This window comes from Neovison vison, chromosome 11 (assembly GCF_020171115.1).
Source record: "Neovison vison isolate M4711 chromosome 11, ASM_NN_V1, whole genome shotgun sequence".
Classification (NCBI taxonomy): domain Eukaryota; kingdom Metazoa; phylum Chordata; class Mammalia; order Carnivora; family Mustelidae; genus Neogale; species Neogale vison.
In genome coordinates, this window is record NC_058101.1 from 68,619,499 (window position 1) to 68,640,890 (window position 21,392).

The 21,392-nt window shown below is 61.8% G+C and overlaps 2 protein-coding genes across 4 annotated transcripts; one reads left to right on the forward strand and one right to left on the reverse strand.

The window, feature by feature from the left end:
- Nucleotides 1–5,651: 5,651 nt before the first annotated feature.
- On the reverse strand, nt 5,652–20,366 carry IDUA (alpha-L-iduronidase). 3 transcript variants are annotated; one of them, XM_044267980.1, is made up of 14 exons: nt 20,117–20,365; nt 19,211–19,351; nt 9,181–9,266; nt 8,926–9,033; nt 8,548–8,643; nt 8,253–8,455; nt 7,994–8,173; nt 7,680–7,896; nt 7,121–7,333; nt 6,918–7,039; nt 6,712–6,837; nt 6,563–6,639; nt 6,063–6,163; nt 5,652–5,910 (listed from the first exon to the last, which is right to left on the reverse strand). In XM_044267980.1, the coding sequence occupies exons 1-14, from the start codon at nt 20,269–20,271 to the stop codon at nt 5,804–5,806; spliced, it is 1,932 nt and encodes a 643-aa protein (XP_044123915.1). In that variant the 5' UTR covers nt 20,272–20,365; the 3' UTR covers nt 5,652–5,803. The 3 variants fall into 3 exon arrangements, with proteins under 3 accessions (XP_044123915.1, XP_044123917.1, XP_044123916.1); XM_044267982.1 differs by lacking the exons at nt 19,211–19,351; nt 20,117–20,365 and adding an exon at nt 16,975–17,595; XM_044267981.1 differs by lacking the exon at nt 5,652–5,910 and having other exon boundaries at nt 6,069–6,163; nt 6,559–6,639; nt 20,117–20,366.
- SLC26A1 (solute carrier family 26 member 1) lies at nt 15,654–18,447 on the forward strand. Its single transcript, XM_044267979.1, has 2 exons — nt 15,654–16,253; nt 16,933–18,447. Exons 1-2 carry the CDS (start codon nt 15,663–15,665, stop codon nt 18,445–18,447), a joined length of 2,106 nt encoding a protein of 701 aa, XP_044123914.1. The 5' UTR covers nt 15,654–15,662.
- Nucleotides 20,367–21,392: the final 1,026 nt, after the last annotated feature.

Here is a 21,392-nt window from a genome sequence, read left to right on the forward strand (position 1 = left end):
GGGCAAGCTCTGCAGGGGCTGACCAGTACTCTGAGACTGAGCCTCAATACCTGAATCCCTGAGGGGATCTCTGCCTGAGGCCCAGCCATCCTGACCAGGGCTGATAGTGGACGAGTGTCCCTGATGGAGAAGCCCACTCACCACTCTCACTGGCCCAGGGTGGTCCCGGTTGGGGTTCTCTGTAGCTCTCCCCAAAGGCAGCGGCCTGGAGCTGGGGAGAGGCACTGGGCACGGGGCTGGCATCCACAGCCTCCTCCCACATGGTATCTGCTACACAAGCTCTCCCCTGGAGGAATGGCCACTCCACAGGCTGGCCCCAAGGCTCCAGGAGGAGGGGCTCGGCCACGTGTGGAGGGCAGTGGGGCTTCGGGCCCTCCTGCTGCGGAGTTGGGGTGTCTGCAGCTCACCCTGGCTTGGGCAGGGAGGGGCCGCTTACAGCATCCTACAGGCAGCCCATCTCCGCTGCCACCCCTGGGGAGACCCTTGACCAGGAGGGTGCAGGAAGATTTTTGGCCTGGTATCGGGGCACTTGGGCTGCACCCCAGGGGGCTGGGCAGGTGGTGTTGCCTTGCACGTTGATTCAAAGTGTTGGCAGGGAGAGGGGCTTGCATGATCCCTGGCAGTGGCATCCAGGGCCTCTCTCAGTCTGGAAAGGGTCTGCGTTCATGAAGTTCCATCATGCCAAGGGCTGAACCCCATCCACGTCCCCTCCTGCCCCAGTGGACCTGGTGCCCACTCCAGGCTGTGGGCAAGGGCACCAGGCCCAGAACGGCCCTCATCAGCAGCACACACCCCCCCAACCCTGCTGGGGCCCTGAATAGGGCCCGACTCCTTCCCTCCCTTCTCTACCCCCACACTCTCCCTCCCTCACCAGGCCCATGGCCATCCCCTCCCCATTCTGGAGGCCAGGTCATGCCCAGGTGTTTGGTGGCACCTGGCTTCTCTGACTTTGGATTCCACTTGGGTTTGGTCTATGCACAATTTGGAAGGAGTCCAAGGCAAGGCCAGAGGTCTATGGGGCATCCCTCTCATCCTCCCTCACACCTGTGAAGGGTACCACCCATGCCTGCTGGCCTGGTCCCAGCAGGCACCTCCCTTGGGCTCTCTGGTCCCTGACCCCCTCTGTGACTATCCTGCATCAAAGCTGAGCCAGAGCATGTGTGTCCTCAATGCGAGGGCCCTGACTGGTGGGGCCAACAACACCCATGGTGGCCCCAGGACACAGACCTTCCACAAGGGCTCCTGGCATCAGGTGACTCCGATCAGACCCTGTGGATGGGAAGTGGCATCACCGGGACTCAAATTCCCCAGGGGGCGGTGCAGCAGTGGGTGGAGCGCAGGGGCTGGTTGCTATGGCAACAGCAGAGCCTTTATCGACAGACCTCTCCATCTCCCAAGAAAGGGAAGAAAGGAAAGTGAGTTGAGGGCCCGTGGGGCTGGGGTCTCTCTGGCCACAGGGCGGGCACACAGTCCCACAAAAAGCTGGAGCAGTTGAAGTGTTCATTTGCTAAAAAATGGCCACTCTCAAGGAGAGGGACACCCTGATACCTGAGAAGGCCTCAGGCAGGATGGGCGGGAGAGCAGGGCCACTGGGTCCTCTAGCTGGGGCCGTCACACCTCCCTGTGACCACATCTGTGCCTGGGTCACCCCTCTGCCTTCAGAACCCAACAGAGGTTGGACCCTGATATAGCTTCCAGGAAGAGGGAGCATACCTCAGTCCCTGCGTGGTGTGGGCCACACAGCTGCTGGGCTAGGCAGCCTAAACCCCCAGAGGGACCTGACTCTGAGCTGCAGCTACTTCTCAACACACCGAGGGACCTGCATGCTCCAGAGACCCGCAGCGGCCTGAGGCTCCCAAAATGCCCTTCTAGCCTGGACTGGCTCATGACTCAGAATGTAAGTTTCAAGAACACACAGGTGACACACACATGGGTGTTTCCGAAGTGGGGGGGCCCTCAGGGCTCTTCTGCAAACAAGAGGGCATGGTGGCCTGTTCTCGACACAACCCATCACCGCAAGGCTTTGAGGCCTTATGTCTAGGCCCAGAGCCTTTGATGGTGGAGAGAGGTTGCATCCCCTGAAAAAAAGAACTCAGAATCCAGTTACTGTTAGTGTCCCCAAGTATGTAAGGGGGCCCTCCAACCTCTGGGATTACTGGATGGCCCTGAACCAATGCTAATGCTTGGAAGCCATCAGTCGCCCCCAGGAGCTTGGAGAGGTCTGACAGAGCCTGAGCCAAGGGCTTTGCAGACCCCTCCTGCCAGAGTTTCTGTAGTCCCCCGAAAGCAGAGATGGGGTGACATGTCCCACATTGGTTCCCTGTGCAGGGAGGGCCAGCACGGAAGTCCCTGGGCCCAAACCACCGTGTTTCCAGGGAAGCCTCAGAGACCTGTTCCCGTATCAGACTCTGGGAAGCTGCCGGGGGCAGACTCAGGGTCCTTTCTGTGCTGTCAGCAGGACAGGTGGTCACCTTGCCCCCTCTGGCCATGGCTAACACAGGTGACAGTATGTTTCCTAAACAAAACCACACGGTGTGTCTCCTGACATGCAGCTGACCTGGCAAACGCCTCCTTCTCCACCCTCACTGAAGAGCAGTATCTGGAGCAGTGGCCTTCATGTGACGGGGACATCAGCATACTCCCACCCCCTTCTCCCAGGCTTAGTAGGGTCCCGGGGCTCTTGTTTCCTTGAGGACATTACGCTGACTGGACTGGGTGTGTGCAAGTTGATGAGTGCCTGGGGTGCCTTAGTCCAGCCCATGTTGACCACAGGCTGGAAGATAAGCTGTCAAAGGCCAGGAGCTTTCAGGGAAGTTCTTGGGATCTGATGGAAAGATTGGAATGTCCTGTAAAGTAACATCATGCTATCCGGGAGGACGGCCGGTCGGGCCCACGGTGCCTGACACAGCTGCAACAGAGATGCCTCTGGGACGTGCCAACAGGAGGAACATCTCCGGCCCAGACTCCTAGCCTCCCAGAGTAGGGCTATTTCCTCCTCCACTCAAATCCCTCATCCACTCAACAACGGCTCTGGGCTGGCCACGGAGCTCTTGATAAGCTCTAAGCTGACTGACCCACGTGCCCAGCGAGAAGCATGTACGTGCAGTGTTCTGCCCTCAACAGTAAATAATGGGGACGGCGTCCAGCTGCTGCGGGAAGTGAGCTGTACGAACACAGGGGTCCAGCTCTCCTCTCCCCCAACCAATCCTGGCTTCACAAGGACGCTGGCTGCTAGGAAATGAGAAGCGTGCAGACACGGCTTGGGGCAAATGTGTACATAGACCAGTGTCTCTCAGTGGCCCAAGCTGAGGGCACACCAAGCCAAAGCGTGGTTCTACCAAAGGTAGTATCTAGGAAGGTGACCAGCTGGCCGTTGACCCCGAAGACCGGGACAGGAAGCTTGAGGCTAAGGTGTGCAGAGAAGCACAGAATGAGAGTGCTATCCCACAGAAACACCTCCATGGACGTGTGGGGCATCCCTTACATCTGACAACTCCCGGAGACCAGGTACAGAGAGGTACAGCAGCAGGGGCAGAGGCTGTGTGCGGGCCAATCACCTGTACACCCCAACTCCCAGAAAGCCCAGCCACAAATCAGCAAAGACCAAGGCTAAGCCATCCGCATGGTCAGAGAATGGGGACGCACCAGCAATCTGGTGACAAGCTGATGATGTGGACATCACAAGCATGGTGGAGACGGTGCCTTAGCCCCTGAAGGTCTAGGGCCAAAGCACGGATGCATCTCTGTCATCCTGACTCCCTGCTGACCATCCCAGAGCCACACTCGCCTCTAGAGGGGGACCCATCCTCCCACCAGGACAACAGCTGTGCCCCTATGCCAGGAATTCATGGCCAAGGGGCAAACCGGGCGGGAGCTGCAGCTTTGCCAAATGCCAGAACACATTGGGCAGAGAGGGGAGAAGCCTCACGGCCTGAGGGACCTCTGCTCAGCGGGTTGGAAGGTCTTGGCATCCACAGAAAGACCTAGTCCACCATGGAACCCAGGCCCCCTCCGGGAAGCTGAAACAGCCCCTTCCACTGTCAGAGTCCCAACGACCACAGAACCAGCAGGTAGGGAAGAGGCTGCTTTACTGCTGGAATGATGGATCCCCACCACCATGGAGAAATGGAGTCCGTACTTATTAGGAGCTGAACTGTAACCCCCCCCCACCCCCGCAAATTCTTGTGTTGAAGTTCTAACTTCCAGTGCCTCCGCACAGGATTGTATTTGGAGAAGGAGCCTGTAAGGTGAGGAAAATGAGGTCCTGAGAGTGGGCAGTACTCCCACAGGACTGGCATCCCCAGGAGAGGGCAACAGGACACAGAAGGTGGGGAGAAGACCGCCGTGGGTGAGCCCGAGCCCGGGAGAGAGGCCTTGGAAGGATCCAGCTGAGCCCACACCTTGATCGCAAACTTCTGGCTTCTGGGCCTCGGAGAGAACACACTTCTATAGCTGGAGCTTTGGGGTCGGTGGTTTGATCTACTTTGTCATGACAGCCTGAGCTGGCTGAGACAGGGCTGCGTGACAGGGCAAGAGGAACACACCAGGAAGCCAGTGACCCACCCGGCACCCCCTCTGCTCCCTGTAAACTAATGGCGGTCAGCAGGGAACATAAGGGCTGGGCCCCCCTGGCACTGAGCTCCATGGTACCCACACCGGCAAAGAGGAAAAGGAACAGGGGCTGACTGTGGGGTTCAGATGAAGAGTGATCAAGGTGACTTCTCCTACTCGCAATAAGGCACTTGGTGAGACCTTGGTGAGTCCTTGAGTTTTTCATGTGGATGGGCAGCTGGCAGGTTGGGGGAAGCCAGGGAGGCTGAGCAGGCCTGGTCTTCGATCCGCCCTTTCAGACCCACATCGCCTCCCCCGACCAAAGCCCAGGTAGCCCCAGAGGGCAGTAGAGGAGGAGAGTGGGATCAGGGCCTCACACCTCAACTCTTGCTCACAGGGCACCCCAGACTTGCTGCACCCCTGGGCTGAAGGTCTCTGCTCCTCACCAGGTGGCCTCTCCATACTTCTCTGTGTGGACCAGTGAGTGCTTCCTCATCTGCTCTGTGGCCCTGGGGTAGGAGGTAGGAGGCAGAGGGATCCTGGGTCCCACACTTCCCCGTGCAGCATCCCTGCCCACTGTCACATATCTGTGAAGAGCCCCCAGTGTTCTTCATCTCAACATGCCATCTGTCTCCTTCTGGGCTCAGATATGGAACCAGGATGGCCCCAGGAGCAGGCACAGCTTGCAGCTGACATTGTGGGCCTTTTTTCCTGCTGGCCGTGGTTGGGGTCTGACAACCTGGAAGCCCCACCCTACCTCCCACCAGGTGGAGTGCAGGGGTCAGCCTGCCTGGGCCTCAAGGAGTAGGTCCTCATCTGGGATCCAAGCTGACCCCGGCAGCCCCCTCTCGCTCAGCAGAATGGGCATGGGACAGCAATGGAGCCCACTGCACCCAGCAATGAGGCCAAAGGCCCCAGGGAAACAGGAGAGCCATCCTAATGGCAGCCAGATCTCAGTCTCCGCGTGCCTGGCCAGCGCTCTGTCCTAGCTCCCTCGGTGGGAGAACACTCTGAAGAGGAGGGACTTGGGCAAGGCCCTGCTCTAGCCAGGTTCCAAGTATACCCTGGGCCTGGCCACAAAGGGTAACCCCAAGACTGACCAGTGGAAAGGCACTTTAAGGGGATGAGCAAGAGGACAGGAGAGAACAGATAGAGCCGATGGATGGGCCCCTGGTGGTCCAACACATCTCAGCTCCCGGCCCCCCAGGCTGCGGAGTCAGCACAGGTTCACAGTCACCGGGTGGGGAGGGCTTCATAGGGCAGGGACTTCCACGTAGTGCACAGGGTTTGAGAAAGGGCCTGGTCGGGCCCAGTAGTCCACAGCTCGAACCCGGTAGAAGCCAGAGGTGACAGCGGTGTCTGAGGGCACAAACACATCCGTGTACTCTTGAGTGATAGCCCCCAGGACCCGCCCCAAACTCCCAGAGCTCCCTGGAGCCCACCCCACGGGACACTGTGCCAAGGCCCAGAAGTGGGGCAGCTGAGGCCAGGACACAGGGCCACAGGCACACCTGGGCTGAACACAAAGAGGTTGAAGGTCGACGGCTTGCTGCTGACAGGGGCATACATCTCACCATCCGTGGAGAACTGGATCTCATAGGTCCACAGGCACCTGAGGGGACCAGTCAGAACCAGGGCTGGCGTCCTGGTACAGTGGAGTATAAGGCAGACTCACAGCCCCTTCTCTGACCCCTCCCCGGGTCCCTGGCCCTCCTCCTGCAATGAGGACAGGCCACATTGATGAAGAGAGGGGACTGGAACCCAGATGCCACCTGCCAATGTTCCCTGCAGGGCCCCCACCCCAATCAAGCAGGATGGGATGTCTTGGCCATTTCTGTGTCTGTGAGAACAGCAGGAGCAGTGGTATGACAGGCAGAGGTAGGGACCAGTTGGAGAACCAGAGTGGAGTGACCACGTGGGCACTGCAACCTCAAGAAACTGGGCATAGACAGGGACAAGCAGCTCCTACAGGGTGGGTATTAGGGGAGTGGGAGTGAATGCACTCACGCACTTGGAGCCCACGTGCTCATCCGACCAGACCAAAAGCACCTGCCCACTGGTCAAAGGCAGAGCACGGAGCCGGGTCACCTGCAGGGAGAGAGGCTCCGTGACTGGGGGGTTGGAGAGGCCTGCGAGGCGGGGCAGGAAGAGGCTACTTGCCTGGCCTGGTGGCTTCTCGGGGCGCGCGCACACGTGCACCAGCAGGAGCGAGGGCAGCTGGAGCTCCGGGCGAAGGGTCAGGCGGCCGCTGGCAGGGAAGAGCTGTGGCGCCACAGCCACCGGGTCCTGGGGACAGGAACTGGTGGTACTCTGGGCCTTGGGATCGCAACAGCCGCCCTGCCCCATCCTGCGCCCTGCCCGCGGACCTCAGCTGCGCGCATGCGCCGGAACTCTTCTGTGGAGGGGAAGACCGGCTGGCCGAGACGCTGCCACTCGCCATATGGGCTGCAGAGCTCGTTGTCCAAGTACAGCGTGACATAGACAAGCCCTGCGGAGCCAGATGCTGGAGCCACGCCCCACAGGGCCCGCCCACCAGATCCTCGCCTCCTCGCCCAGGACCTCAGCTCACCTGGGCCTGGGGGCACCCCGCTCAGGCGCAGGGTCAAGGCGACGCTGCGGTTGGCGTGGGTGCGCGTGTCGTCACTTGCATAGATCAGCACCGTGGCGCGCCAGGCATCAAGGGGGCCACTGGGTCTGTGGGCGCTGGCTAGCACGCCCACCGTGTGGTTGCTGTCCAGCACGGTCCCGGCTTGCGATACCTCAGCCCAGAGCTGCTCGCGGTCTACAGGGCCAGGGTGGGGTGGTCGCTAGGCAGAAGTCCCGGCCTCCCAGGGCTGCCCTCCAGGGCCTGGCTTCCCACCATTCATTGCCCGCCAGTAGGGGTCCAGCCCCAGGAGGGCCACAGTGACCCACTGAGCTGGGGAAGCAGGGTGGTGAGGGGCAGGAAACTCCCCCATCCTCCCCCATCCCCGGCAGGGCACATACATCGGTGCTTCCCCTGCCTGAGGGCCTTTGCACAAGCCACTAGGGCCCTAATGAGGCCTGGGTCCTGGCCCCACCCAGGGTGCCCCCGGTGGCCTCCTCTGTCCCCAGTCTGGGCTGGCGCCGGGTAAAGGAAGGGGTGATACCCAGCAGGGCCAGCAGCGCCATGGCGGTGAGCACCGGCTTGCGCAGGAGCTGCACGTGCGGCGGCCGCGTGTTGTTGACCTGGAAACGCGCAGTGAGCGTGCGCTGCGTGAAGTAGTGCGGGTGGTAACTCAAGAAGGCGTTGTCGTTGCTCAGGAGCGCATAGCGCATGGCCGAGCTGGTGTTGGCCAGCAGCAGGTTCTGGTGCTGCGCGATGACCTGCGGGCATCCAGGTGGCAGTGCTCTTCCAGGCGCCCAAACCCCGGTTCCCCCAAAGGAACGTGGCCCAGGGGGTAGGTCCTGGGGGCTGGCCTACCTTCACCACCATGGCCGCATAGGTCACGTCAGCCCTCCAAGGCTGCGGCAGGGACCAGCCCACCAGCGGGTCCGCCTCATCGTTGTAAATGGGGATGTCAGCAAACTTGGGAAAGAGCTGTTTTATCTGTTGCACCGTGGCCTTCTCCTGCTCCAGGATGTAGATGGAGCTGCCGGCACCCTGCGGGAATCAGCCTCAGGACCACTGGGCTGAAGACCAGGGGTTCCTGGCTAGCAGAAGGGCGGGGGCGGTACTGTACCTTTTTGTGGAGGGAGATGTAGTCCAGCCGCACACCCGACTCCCCCGTGAAGAAGTTGGTGCCGTTTTGACAGTGCCCCAGGAGGCCCCAGCAGAGCGGGGATCGAGGCCAGGGGTGGAAGGAGTCCCCGGGGCCGCCAAGGCGCAGAGCGGGGCTGGCAGCCCGCAGACCCTCGGAGCAGGCGTCATAGTAGTTCAGGAAGCCTGGGCCAGAGGGAACTTGAGTCCATCCCCTGGTGCCTGAGGGGCTGCTCCCGCCCCTTCTCCACTCACAGGACCTCAGAGCCACCACCCACCTTGCACGGTCATGGACACGTTGTCAAAGTCGTGGTGGTCTGGCTCATTCCATGTCTCGAAATTCCACTTGGAAACATGTGAGAGTCCATACCGACCTGCAGAGTGTCCCCACTGTCACACATGCTTCCCCCTGCCCTGCGTGGGGAATGCCAAGCCTATCCCAACTCACAGGAAGTCTGCCTACAGCTGGACACTTGGCTATGACAAGGCTATCCAAACCCATATGAGCCCACTCCACCCTGCCTGGCCTCCTTCCCCATCAGGAGACCCTGGCTCAGGGCTCATGAGAGAGAAGACCAAGGAGGTGGCCCAGGTGCTATGGGAGAGCCTGACCAGGAACGCCCACCCTCTCCCTCCTGGGCCTGTGCCCTGCCCACCAATGTATCTCCTGGCCACGAGAGAGACCAGCTCCTTCCACTCAAACACCTGCTTCTTGTCCTCGAAGTTGGTGAAGCGTTTGGAGGGGCTGCCCATCAGCTCAAAGCCTGCAACACAGAAGGTGGCTGTCCGGCCAGGGGCCCCAGCTGCCCATACAGAGGCCAATCCTCTGCATATAACCAGCGAAGACTCAGAGGGGTCAGGTCATGGGGAGGGGACAGGACTAGAGTGCCGAGGGCGGGGCTGTTGCTTACCTGGGAGGAGCTGGTTCTCCCTGAGAAGATCCAGGTACCGATCCAGATGGGTGAAGTTATAGCTCAGACCTTGCCCAGCTGATCCCCTGTGGAAAAACAGTGAATGTCAGGCCAGAGGACAGTGGGACCCGGGCTGAAACTGTCGCCACATTCAACCATGTAGGGAGCCTGCAAGGTGCCACACAGGTCTCAGAGCCAGACTCCTCAGTCAGTCCCACCCCTTGGAAAACACCAATGATGGCAGCCTAGCAGTCATTCACAGCCTAGTATGAACCAGTGTGCCTGTACTGGAAGCCTACCCCCAAGCCTTCAGGAGCTCAGAACAGCTTTGGGCTCAGGTGTGGCATGAGGCAGGCAGGCCTTTTGGGAAGGGTAAAATAGAATGGAGTACAGGAGAACAAGTCACCCTACAGACAGCTGACTGTGGAGTGGGGAGCCATGAAACAGGGCAGGATCTGGGGGACGCCACACCCTGCTTCTTGGCATCTCCTGGAGGCCAGGGCTCCAGATTTGTCTCAAGAGTATTCCTCTTCCCTCCCACAGTCAGAAAAGGGAGAAGGGCAGCCTCCCCACCCTACTTCATTCATCCCAGACTGTGGCCCAAATTCTTCCAGGTTCACATTCTGGGAGGAGACAGAAATCATCAGGCAACTATTTGAATCTTTAAGAGAACATCAGATGTACCCTGAAGGGGAAGGGCCAGGGAGCAAAGGATCAGGCAGGGAGGGCCTCTCTGAGGTCACTTCTAAGACCTATCAAGTAGGGTTCCTGGGGGAACAGCCAGGGCAGCATGTGCAATGGCCCTGAGGTTGGAGCAAACTCGTAGTGATCGAACAGAAAACATGGAGTGGATCTGGGACACAATAGGGTGCAGGCTGTGACAGGGTCACAGAAGGCCTTGTTCCCAAGGTGAGGATGGTCCCCTGACTCAGAGTGAAATGGGGAGCCCTGTCAGAGATCCAGAGAGAAAACTGCCATGACTTTGTTTTGAAAACTTTTTTTAAAAATATTTTATTTATTTGACAGAGATCACAAGTAGGCAGAGAAGCAGGCAGAGAGAGAGGGGGAAGCAGGTTCCCTGATGAGCAGAGAGCCCGATGCGGGGCTCAATCCCAGGACCCTGAGATCATGACCTGAGCTGAAGGCAGAGGGTTTAACCCGCTGAGCCACTCAGGTGCCCCTGAAAACTTTTTTTCAACAGTTTTAGGTTTATAGCAAAACTGAGAGGGAGGCAGAGAGACTTCCCATTTTCCCTCTGCTTGCATGTGGGCTTAGCCTTCCCTGTGAACCATGTCCGCACCTAGTGGTATATCTCTTATGGTGGACCAGCCTCCACAGACACACCACCATCACCCAGAGTCCACAGATGACATCAGGGTGCTCCCTGGGGGCGCATGTTCTGTGGATCTGGATGAGGGCATCAGGGCAGGCGCCCACCACCACAGTATCACTTAGAGTTGCTTCCCGGCCCCCACATGACCCGTGCTCCCCCTGTCTGCCCTCCTCCTCCCAGCCCCCGACAACCGCAGATCTAACAACTGGCCCCATAGTTTTCCCTTTTGCCATGATGTTTGGAAAGGTCCCCGGAGAGCAGTGCAGCACCAGTACTGGGTGGTGGCCACAAGGCAGCAGAAAGGAGCTGGAGCAGATGGGCTTACAAGGTAGAAGGGACAACCTGCGGATGGGTGGAGCGGGTCTCACACAGCCCCTCACACTTCACCTGAGCAGCTCGGCCAGTAGGGGTACAGGTGGTCTCTGAGGGTGGACCCGGCATTGAGGGCTGAGGGAGGAAACTGGTGGCCTTGCAGTCAGGCACAAGCAAGGCGCCAGGGCGGAAGGAGTCATGCAGGGGTATGTGGCCCAAGCTGAGGGGCACTGCCTCGGGAGGAGCATAGGCAGGTGGTCCGGCAGGCCTCTCAGGGCTCCCCCTAAGAACATGCCTGGTCCCTTCACGGTCTGTCCCAGGAAAGAAGGCGGCTGTGGGTGGGAGGGCCTGCAGTGCGCCCTCTTGTGGCCACTGGGGAGAAGAAGGGTGAGGTCACGGAAAATCGGGTCCTGGGCAGCCTTCATCTGTCCACCTCTCCATCCCACACCAGTCTGGCCCACAGTCATCTCCCTAGGCACAGTGAGGACATGGATAAGTCAACACCTCTCCTCTACATTCTTCTCTCTCCCACACCTTGCTTTGTACAGGGTCAAGGCTGAGTCTGGGCCGGGGCTTCAAAGCCCACACTGGGACCAGGGCAAGCCACCACACATGTGGGCCTCCTGCTCCTCCCAGGCCCGGTACTCTGCTTTCCCTGGCTGGCCCTTCTGTGCAGGGCTGCGTCCTCCCACTCCTGAGGCCCAGCAGGACAAGCCTCTGGGCAGTGGGGCTCACCTCCCTCACCTGTTCCCCTCCCATCCAAAGGTCAGGACTGGTAGCAAAGAAAACTAACAAGCAGTTGGGTAAAAATTAAATGTGCACAGCAGACGGTTCCAAAGTCCCACTGCTGTGGGGGGTGGGTGGGCAGAGGTGATGGGGTGACCAAAGGGAAAGTTAGGACATGTGCAGGGGCTCCAGGCTCTCCCTCTAGCCCATGGAGGCAATGACCCCAGCCTGCACACACTGGGCGCCCAGCAGGTCTCAGACATGTGCTGCCATGTGTGGTGTCCTGGGCCAATGAGGTACCACGGGGGAGCCACAACAAAGAGGCATCCCCAGCCTATCACCCTGGGTGGGTAGGAGCGTACCCTGGCCCGGCCAGCCCTCACAGCTAAGGATACCCTGAGGGCCAAAACACCCGTCCCCAGGGCCAAAAAACCCACCTCAGAGTGACCCCCAGCCAAGGAACCCCAGGGAGCAGTCCTTGGGCTCCACCGTGGGTGTCTGGGTCCCCCCTCTGCCTGGCCCCTTCAGAGTGAGGAGCTGAGACCTCAATCAGGGAGGCGGCTGAGCGGTGAGGTGAAGTGCACACAGGCCTGGGTCTCCACTGACCAGCCTGCATTCTGCGGCCGGGTCCGCACCTGGACGGGAGGCCTCCGGCTCCTGGCACGTGGGCCACGGCTGCCGCGGCTGCACAAAGGGCTCATTCACGCGGCCGGCGGAGGTCGGGCTGCACTGAGCAGCACCCCCAACCACTGCGGGGGGCCTGAGCGCCTGCGCCAGAGGAAAGTGCGGCGACCCGCCCGGTGAGTGCTCGGGTGGGAGCGGACCGGCCTCGGCCGCGCGTGCTATGCGGTGAGGGTCGCGCACGGAGGGGACGTGGGCGAAGACGTGGGGCGCGCGCTCCCGGAGCAGGAGGGTGGGGCCGTGCGCGCTCAGAGCCGGAGAGGTGTAGGGGCGCGCAGCGGGCTAATGGACCCGCCCCCTGAGGGAGCTCGCAGCCTCAGTCTGAGCGTGGGGCTAGGAGGGTGTCGGGCTCAGGGCCGGCTGGCGGGAGAGGCCGGTGCTCTCCATCTTCCCAGCCAGCACCGGGGGAAACGCGGGTCTGGTCCTCGGAGCCGTGGAAGCAAAACGCGCCGCAGACCTGGCCCCTTTGCACTCAGAGTCGGGATGCAACGTCTCCTTTCCAAATAAGCGTACTTGACGATTTAAAACCGAGATTTAAAGACAAATACTAAGGAAATAACCATGTGGCTTAGGGCTGGGCAGACACCCCCAGAGGGGGGTTCCAGGAGGGCGAACCCCAAGGCCCCTGTCCGGGGGAAGTCTGCAGCTCCGTGGGCTGGCGGAGTGAGGGGGTGTGGGCTTCAGGAGCCCCTCTGACAAGCAAGCGCCCAGGAATAGGTACCTGTGTGCGGAATAGGTACCAGACCACAGGTGCCCATCACCAGCCTCAATGCAGAGAAGCTGGAAAGGGCACGTTGCGAGCAGGGGGAGGGGGTCCTGCAAACCTCTCAAAGGTCAGATGTGACCTCAACTGCTACTCCTTCACCTGATTTAGACACCCAGCCCCAGCAGAATGTGAGCCCAATCCCGGCCAGCAGGGGGAGGTGGGTGGGCAAGGCTGGCTCCCTGCTGCAGCTGACAGGGTGGAGGCTGTGGGTGGGCCCACTGCCCACTGAGCCCCTCCCAGAAGCAGCTTCGCCTGCCCTGCATCTCACCCCTGGTGCTTTCCCACCCAGAGCCTCCAGAAACCCCTGCCCCTCCCCTTCCTAACTCAGGTCCCCTAACTTCCCATGCTAGGTCCCCACCCCGAGGAACCCCTCTCCTCCAGCAGCACCCAGGCCCCCTCGCCCAGCGCGCACACGCTAACCCTGGCTGCCACTGCTCTGGGAACCAAGGAGTCCTTCCCATCACACAACCCCAGGGAGTTCTCTCACTGGCCCCCTGCCAGTACTGGGGCAGGAGATAAGGTAGATGCCCCCCTCAGAAAGCTACCCTCCCCTCTGCACCCCAAGGTGTGCCTGATGACCCCAGGAAAGGGCCTGAGGCTCTCCTGCTCTGGGCAAACAGCTACCCACCAGAGGTCACGTGGGTCCTGAGCTGGACGTCCAGGGTGGGGGGAGAGGGAGACCCTAGGTGTGTCCTGGAGGGACAGGAGAGCACTAGCGGCTATGGGGCCAGGGCAGCCCAGTGGGATGGGCCCCTTTGCACACATAATCCTTCAAGATCCCAGTGATGGAATTTCACCTCAGTTATTCGGTATAAAGGTGGGGAACCTGAGACCGCAACAGTCCTCATACGGTTTCTTTTTTTTTTTTTTTCCCTCGTACGGTTTCTGAGGCACGAGAGTAACCATCTAAAGCCATCACGTGCCTTCCCCCCAGCCCCGGCCCATGCCGGGCTCCTGTCAGTCATGCAGGTGCTCAAACCACCCCACCCCCTCCCAGCAAGAGGGCACCCCTCCTGGGTAGTGTATCTTGGTGCCTGCTGGCCCTCCAGCAATCCACACGTGTGCATGCACAAAAACCTGACACCCGCCTTCCACACAAGGACATGGAACAGAGGCTGAGGATACAGCTGCCCAGGGCCACCCTGGCCAGCGCTCCGGCTCGGACTAGATCTGTCCCTCCTTACAACAGGAAGGGTGACCAGGGACAGGATAAAGACCCCTCCCAGGGTCCCTCCCCCTCCTCGCCTACCCCTGGGTAGTTGTGGCGAGGACAGTAAAAGGCCCCAGAGCTGAAGGGTCCCTTGTGGCCTGTGTCCCGGGGGACTTCCGCCTCCCCCAAGGACCCCAGCATCCAAGCACCCTGCCCCAGACACTAGGCACCCTCGCCCACCCTGTCCCGCACCTGGGCCAGCGCGGGGAGGCTGGGAGCTTATCAGGAGGCCCCCTACAATTGTTTGTGAACCTCTGATTACAGTGCAAGTCCCTGGATTAGCCGACAGGTAACACCGGTCTGGGGGAAACCCATGACTCAGCAATTTGGGGGGTAAATAATTTAACTGCAAGTCCAGCTGCCCAGGCAGTCAGATGGTCACCACAGAGCACTGCCCCCGGCGGGCACGACATCTGCCAGGCTGGGCTCCTGGCTCCAGCTCGGCACTCGAACCCTGCTGCCCACACCCCTCCCACCCCCCCACCCCCACTGGCCAACAGAAGCCAGAGGGCTCTGGAGGGCCAGCTGGCCGGCTCACTCCAGCCCCAGAGGACCCACAGGCCAGCTGCCTCGCTACCCTCCAGTCCCCCAAGCCCGTGAGGGGCTCCTCAGGTAAGACCATCCAGGGCCCTGTTGTGGGACTGTAAAATCCCTGAGGCGACCAAAGCAGCCAGCTCCCTGGGGGAAGGGAAGTGTGGGACCGGTTTCGGGTCTCCTTTGTGGACCCGCAGGCACAAGGCAGATACCACTGAAGCAGTCCCCTCCCACACACCCGAACTCTGGGGGCCGTGTACTGAGGTCTTCCCAGGAAGGAAACCCACTCAGCGTCCCTCTGGAGTTCAGGGGGCTCTGGCTCCCCGAACCTCCCGCCATACGGTCCTCCACACCCCGGGGAGATGCCAGGCCCTGTGTTGTGGGCCAGGGGTGGGAAGGCAAGAGCAGGCCCGGCCCTGGAAGGCCCACTGTCCTTGGGACACAAGGGACAGTCCCACACTTTTGTTCACGGTACACCTGTGTGGTCTGAAGAGTATTATCACACCCTGGGCAAGGAGACCCCACAATTCTGGGGGATGAGGCAGAGGACAGAGACCAGTCACCCCAACTCCCTACCCCCTGGCCCCCACTGAGATCACCCTCCCAAAGCCATCCCAGGAATTCTGGCACAGAGACTGGGGTGGCCAGACTTGGGGTCCCAGGATCTCCAAGGTTTAACAGGGCCTCGGGAGGTCTCCCTCCTCCGAGTCCATGGTACAGAGGTGATGGAAGGGCCGCCAAAGGGGACCATGGTGGTTTGGATGGGTGACAGAGGGGCCACTGCCTGCCCACGGAAGTGGATGGGAAGCAGGGGAGCTGGGTTTGGCCATGCATAGGTCTGGGGCTCTGTGCTGCCCTCTGACCCCAGCAGTGACACACGCGTCCGTTGCAGGTTCCCCTGAGGAGTGTGGCGGGCCAGGATGGAAGTGTCTGCTGAGGGCGCGCCGCAGGGCACGGGGCCAGTGCTGGTGCGCCGGCGGTCCCCAGGGTCCCTGGGCCTGCGTGAGATGCTCAAAGCCAGGCTGTGGCGCAGCTGCACGTGCAGCACGCAGAGGGCCTGGACGCTGGTGCAGGACCTGCTCCCCGCCACCCGCTGGCTGCGCCAGTACCACCCGCGGGAGGCCCTGGTGGGTGATGTTATGTCCGGGCTGGTCATTGGCATCATCCTGGTGCCCCAGGCCATCGCCTACTCGCTGTTGGCAGGGCTGCAGCCCATCTACAGCCTGTACACGTCCTTCTTCGCAAACCTCATCTATTTCCTCATGGGCACCTCGCACCACGTCTCCGTGGGCATCTTCAGCTTGCTCTGCCTCATGGTGGGCCAGGTGGTGGACCGCGAGCTCCTGCTGGCTGGCTTCGGGCCTGCCCAGGAGGGGACCGGGCCTGGGGACAACAGCAGCACCATCAACACCTCGGCTGCTGTGGCGGGGCTCAGGCCGCAAGACTGTGACCAGGACTGCTACGCCATCCGCGTCGCCACTGCCCTTACGCTGGTGGCCGGCATCTACCAGGTAAGGGGCCACCCAGGTGGGGGTTCTGCAGAGCGAGGTGCAAGCCCCTCGGGAGCTTACCACCTACTCGGAGGGCCAAGCCCAGGGCAGTGTAGAGTCGGGGCCTCGGAGGACAGTGGGTTTAACCAGCAAGGACAGGACAGAGCTAACAGAGGTGGGCATGGGATGGCACCCCAGGATGGGGGCACCCAAGGCTCTGAGGATGCCCAGGAATAGGGACCCTGTCTGGCGCGCTATGGCCTAGACAGGAAGGGTCGGCTAGAGCGGCGGACTGGCCTGACTGGCTCACATAGCCCCCTGGGTTTCCTGTCCCCAGTGGGACCCCAAGGGACTGCCTCTCTTCCCGCAGCTTCCCCATGCCCTCAGCTCTCCTGGACCAGGCCTATCCTGTCCACCCCCAATGTCACACCCTGCCAGGGGCCCCAGGTCTCCCGGGACGGGGGCAGTGCCCCACGCAGGACAGGGGAAAGGAGCTGCTTGCCGCTGCCCGGAGCCTGCACACGGAAGAGGACCAGCAATGAGCACACGAGGCTGCGTGTGCTCCTCCAGCGTCTGCTGTGCTCGTGTGCAGACGCACATGTGGGGGACTCCACACACAGTCTGCTCAGGAGACAGGCAACGGCAGTGAAGGGGTGAGGGGCTCTGGGCTTCCACCACACTCACTCCACCCTGTCCGCAGGTACTCCTGGGCATGCTCCGGCTAGGCTTCGTGTCTGCCTACCTGTCTCAGCCGCTGCTTGATGGCTTTGCCATGGGGGCCTCGGTGACGATCCTGACCTCCCAGCTGAAGCACCTGCTAGGCGTGCGGATCCCACGGCACCAAGGGCTGGGCATGGTGGTCAGCACGTGGCTGAGCCTGGTACGCGGTGCTGGGCAGGCCAACCTGTGCGACGTAGTCACCAGTGCCACATGCCTGGCCGTGCTGCTGGCCGGCAAGGAGCTCTCTGAGCGCTGCCAGCGCCGCCTGAAGGTGCCCCTGCCCACGGAGCTAGTGGTCATCGTGGCGGCCACGATGGTGTCCCATTTTGGGCAGCTCCATGAACGCTTCGGCTCCAGCGTGGCTGGTGACATCCCCACGGGCTTTGTGGCCCCCCGGGTGCCAGACCCGGGGCTGATGTGGCGCGTAGTGCTGGACGCAGTGCCACTGGCTCTTGTGGGCTCCGCCTTCTCCATCTCTCTGGCGGAGATGTTTGCCCGGAGCCACGGCTACTCCGTGAGAGCCAACCAGGAGCTGCTGGCCGTGGGCTGCTGCAACGTGCTGCCCGCCTTCTTCCACTGCTACGTCACCAGCGCCGCACTGTCTAAGACCCTGGTGAAGACGGCCACTGGCTGCCGCACGCAGCTGTCCAGCGTGGTCAGTGCCGCAGTGGTGCTGCTGGTGCTGCTGGCGCTGGCGCCGCTCTTCCGGGACCTGCAGCGGTGCGTGCTGGCCTGTGTCATCGTCGTCAGCCTGCGTGGTGCCCTGCGCAAGGTCAGGGACGTCCCGCAGCTGTGGCGGCTCAGCCCAGCCGACGCGCTGGTCTGGGTGGCCACCGCGGCCAGCTGTGCGCTGGTCAGCGTCGAGGTGGGGCTGCTGGCCGGCATCCTCCTGTCCCTGCTCAGCCTGGCTGGCCGTACCCAGCGCCCGCGCGCCGCCCTGCTCGCTCAGATTGGGGACTCCGGCTTCTACGAGGACACAGCGGAGTTTGAGGGCCTGGTCCCCGAGCCTGGGGTGAGGATATTCCGCTTTGCAGGGCCTCTCTACTATGCTAACAAGGACTTCTTTCTGCGGTCCCTCTCCAGCCTCACGGGGCTGGACGCGGGGCGTGCGGCCACCAGGAAGAAGGAGCGGGGCCTGGAGGCCAGGGTCAGTGAGGGCATGGACCTGGGCCCAGGGACCAGCACGGCGGCCCTGGTGTCCACGGCAGCTGGCTTCCACGCTGTGGTCATCGACTGTGCACCCCTGCTCTTCCTGGATGCAGCCGGTGTGGCCACGCTACGGGACCTGCGCCGAGACTATGCAGCCCTGGGTGTCATGCTGCTCCTAGCCTGCTGCAGCCCCTTGGTGCGGGACACCCTGAGGAGAGGCGGCTTCCTTGGGGAGGACCAGGGTGACCTGACTGAGGACGGGCAGCTCTTCCACAGCGTGCATAGTGCTGTGCAGAGGGCCCGAGCCGGCCACAGGGTGCCAGTGGCCATGGACTCCGCCCTCTAGCAGAGCCTCCATTCTGCCCCAGGAGTCCTCCTCAGATATGCGCACACCATTGGTCACCGACATCAGTTGCCACAACTCCTCCAAGACTGATGCTGTGCCCCTCTGCCCTGGAGGGAACACACAGAGGCCCCTGACACTTAAACATCCAAGAGCGACTCCCTTTAAACAAACCGCCCCAGTGCCAGCCCGGGCTACAGGCTGAGCATCCAGGGCCCTGCAGGGTTGATTTGACGCTGGGTGTCACGGTCTTATTTGAACAAGGTCCCCGAGGCAATCATGACGCCTCCAAGGTGCCAACAGGATACCGGTCCCTTGCCCCGCCCAGTCCCAGTCCCACTCCACTGGGTGAGAGGTGGCAGCTCTGGCCAGGGGCAAGAAGGTCTCTATATCTCTCGAAATCTTCCAAACACACACCCAAGTGTTCCTTACGTGCCACGCCTTGGCTGGGTGGAGCCCTGCAGGGCCAAAGGGGAGGGGGTGTGACCAACACAACTTCAGCCCAGCCCCTGGGCAGTCTTCCTGCAAAGCCTGACTGGCCAGCGCACCACACAAAGTCTGTGGGTGCATGGTCGCTGGGCCAGCCACAAAGCTGGTGCAGTGGGACACCCACCTGACCCCCGAGCCTCTAAGTGATGTCCAGCAGGCTGCCAGCTGTGCCCAACCCAGGAGCCACCCAGCACCCACCACAGCCCCCAGAGTCCTCCTCTTGGCCTCAGTCTTCACCTCCATAAAGGGGGCTCTGCCAGCTGCCCCCATCACTCACCTGGCTGTGATGAGCTCCAGCAGCCAGTGGGTCCGGACCTGCTCAATGCCACCATGAGGGACAGCACCCACATAGGCCAAGTTAAGCTGCTGGTCCCAGCTGAGGTCATACTGGTCAGCCTGGCTGTGAGGCAGTGGGGGGCTGGGGACAGAAAAAGGGGGATGTGGCATGAGTCCCATGGACAGGCCCAGGCTTGCCCAGGACACCCGTCTCCAGCAGCTGGACAGAAAGTGCCTGCCAGTGAATGTTACTGTCCCTGATGTAATAAAATGACCCCCACACCAGGAATGTCAGGAAGTCTCATGTTATGGAAAGCAGGGGCTCCCTGAGGGGAGAGGACCACATCCCAGTACCCTGCTCCTTCCCCTTCAGTCAGGTGCTCTCAGCCAGAAGCAGGCCACAGAGGGGGTGGGAGCCATAGGGAGGTGGGAGACAGAGGCAGGTCTGAGACATAGCAGGGTGGGAGACAGGTCCCCTCGCAGGGATGTGTGACATCACTGTGGCTGCCCCCTCAGGAGGGTCCTGGTCTGCTGCCTCTCCTGCGCTCTGCCTGCCCCAGGTGGCCGGCAGGCAAACTCAGGGCCTGTCCAGAGGCCTCTGGCACCCACTCAGAAAACCCTTCTTGGCACCCAAAACACTGCCTGGAGCTCGCGGACAGAGAAAACTCTGGGTCTGACTGACGGGGGACCCTGAGGGTAAGGAGTAAACCAGCCAGCGACGGGTTACCGCCCGGGCAGCTGTCCCCCCATCAGATCGCCTAAGGTGGGCCCTGAGCACGAGAGGGAAAGGGTCTCTCCAATGCAACCAGGGGGACCCAGAGCGTGTCCCGGGTTCAGGAGGAGCGCGCGGTGGGATGGAGGCAAGATGGGCCTCTCGGGCCTCGGTTTCCTCGCACGGAGCGCTCACCAGAAGCCGGTGCTCCTCCAGAAGGGCCGCAGGGGCCGCAGAGCGCGGGCCGCGTCCACCAGCACGAGGTGCGGGGCCTCTGCCAGGGCCCTGGGCGTGGCCAGCAGCGCGGCCAGCAGCGTGAGCAGGGGGGTGCGGGAGCGCGGTGCCCGCATGGTCGGGTGGGCGCGGGGGCGCACGGTCGCCGCAGGCCCGGAGGGTTGTCTGTGCTCCGAGAGCCGAGGGCTGCGAGGCGCCGAACCGTTCCACCTCCGGGTCGCACGCCACGTGACTGCCGCGGCGTGTTCTCGGAACCTGGGCGGGGCGGGCCTGGCGAGAGGCGGGGCTGGCGAGGGGGCGGGGATTGGGGGTGGTCCCCGCTGGGCTCTAGCCTGCGCAACGTGGGTCGCGGCCCCTTCCAGCACTGGGGCCTTCTCTGCTGAAGTTCGGCTGTGCGCCGACGCGTCCCGCAGGAGCGCTGCGCCGTCCCGGGGCCTTTTCTGATTCGCGAGCTCTTTTCTGATTCGCGCTTCAGAGGGTTGCTCCGGAGACCGTCCGGGAAGTAGCTGAATGCACGGGTCAGGCAGCCACTTGATGGCTCTGACCTGCGATGGCTGGATGGTGTGCACAGGTGGTCAGACGGGGACACGTTCGGAAGATGAGCGCTAGGATCTCCAGTGGATGGGATGCAGGGGGTGGGAGAGTCAAAGGAGAGCCCGTGCAGGGTGGGCTTGGCTCAGGGAAGTGACAAGGAGCAGGTGCGGTCAGGGCGCAGGCCGGCTGGGAGAAACCGAGTGGACCTTGCTGACAGCTGGGTGGCCCGGCCTGGCTGTGCTCATCCTTACACTCCACATGCAGGCGCACGCGTGGCAAACACCGTGGCTTCCACAGTTGGACCTGTCCCCACACTGTGAGCTGGCTCCTGCCGCCGTCCTGTGGGAAGCCCCAGAACCCCTCCCTGGAGGCCACCGACAGACCAGCCCCTCATGCTGGCGACAGAGCAGTGTCTGCAGAGGTAAGAGCGTGGGGCTGGCTAGCACTACTGGAAGATCCCCAGCCACGGATCTGGGGGGGCCTGCAAGCGGGGGTGGGGGGGGAGGAGGCACAAAGACCGCTGCCCAGGCACATGGCTGTGAAGGGCTGAAGCCAAAGGCCAAGGAAGCATTTTCAGAGCTCAATGACTTTTCAAAAGAAGCAACAGAAACTAGTACACAGTGAGAGGAAACTCACTCCTGGAAACACACAACTGGGGAGCTAGAATTCTGAACCCAGCAAGAAGTTTACTTCAAAAGAAAAG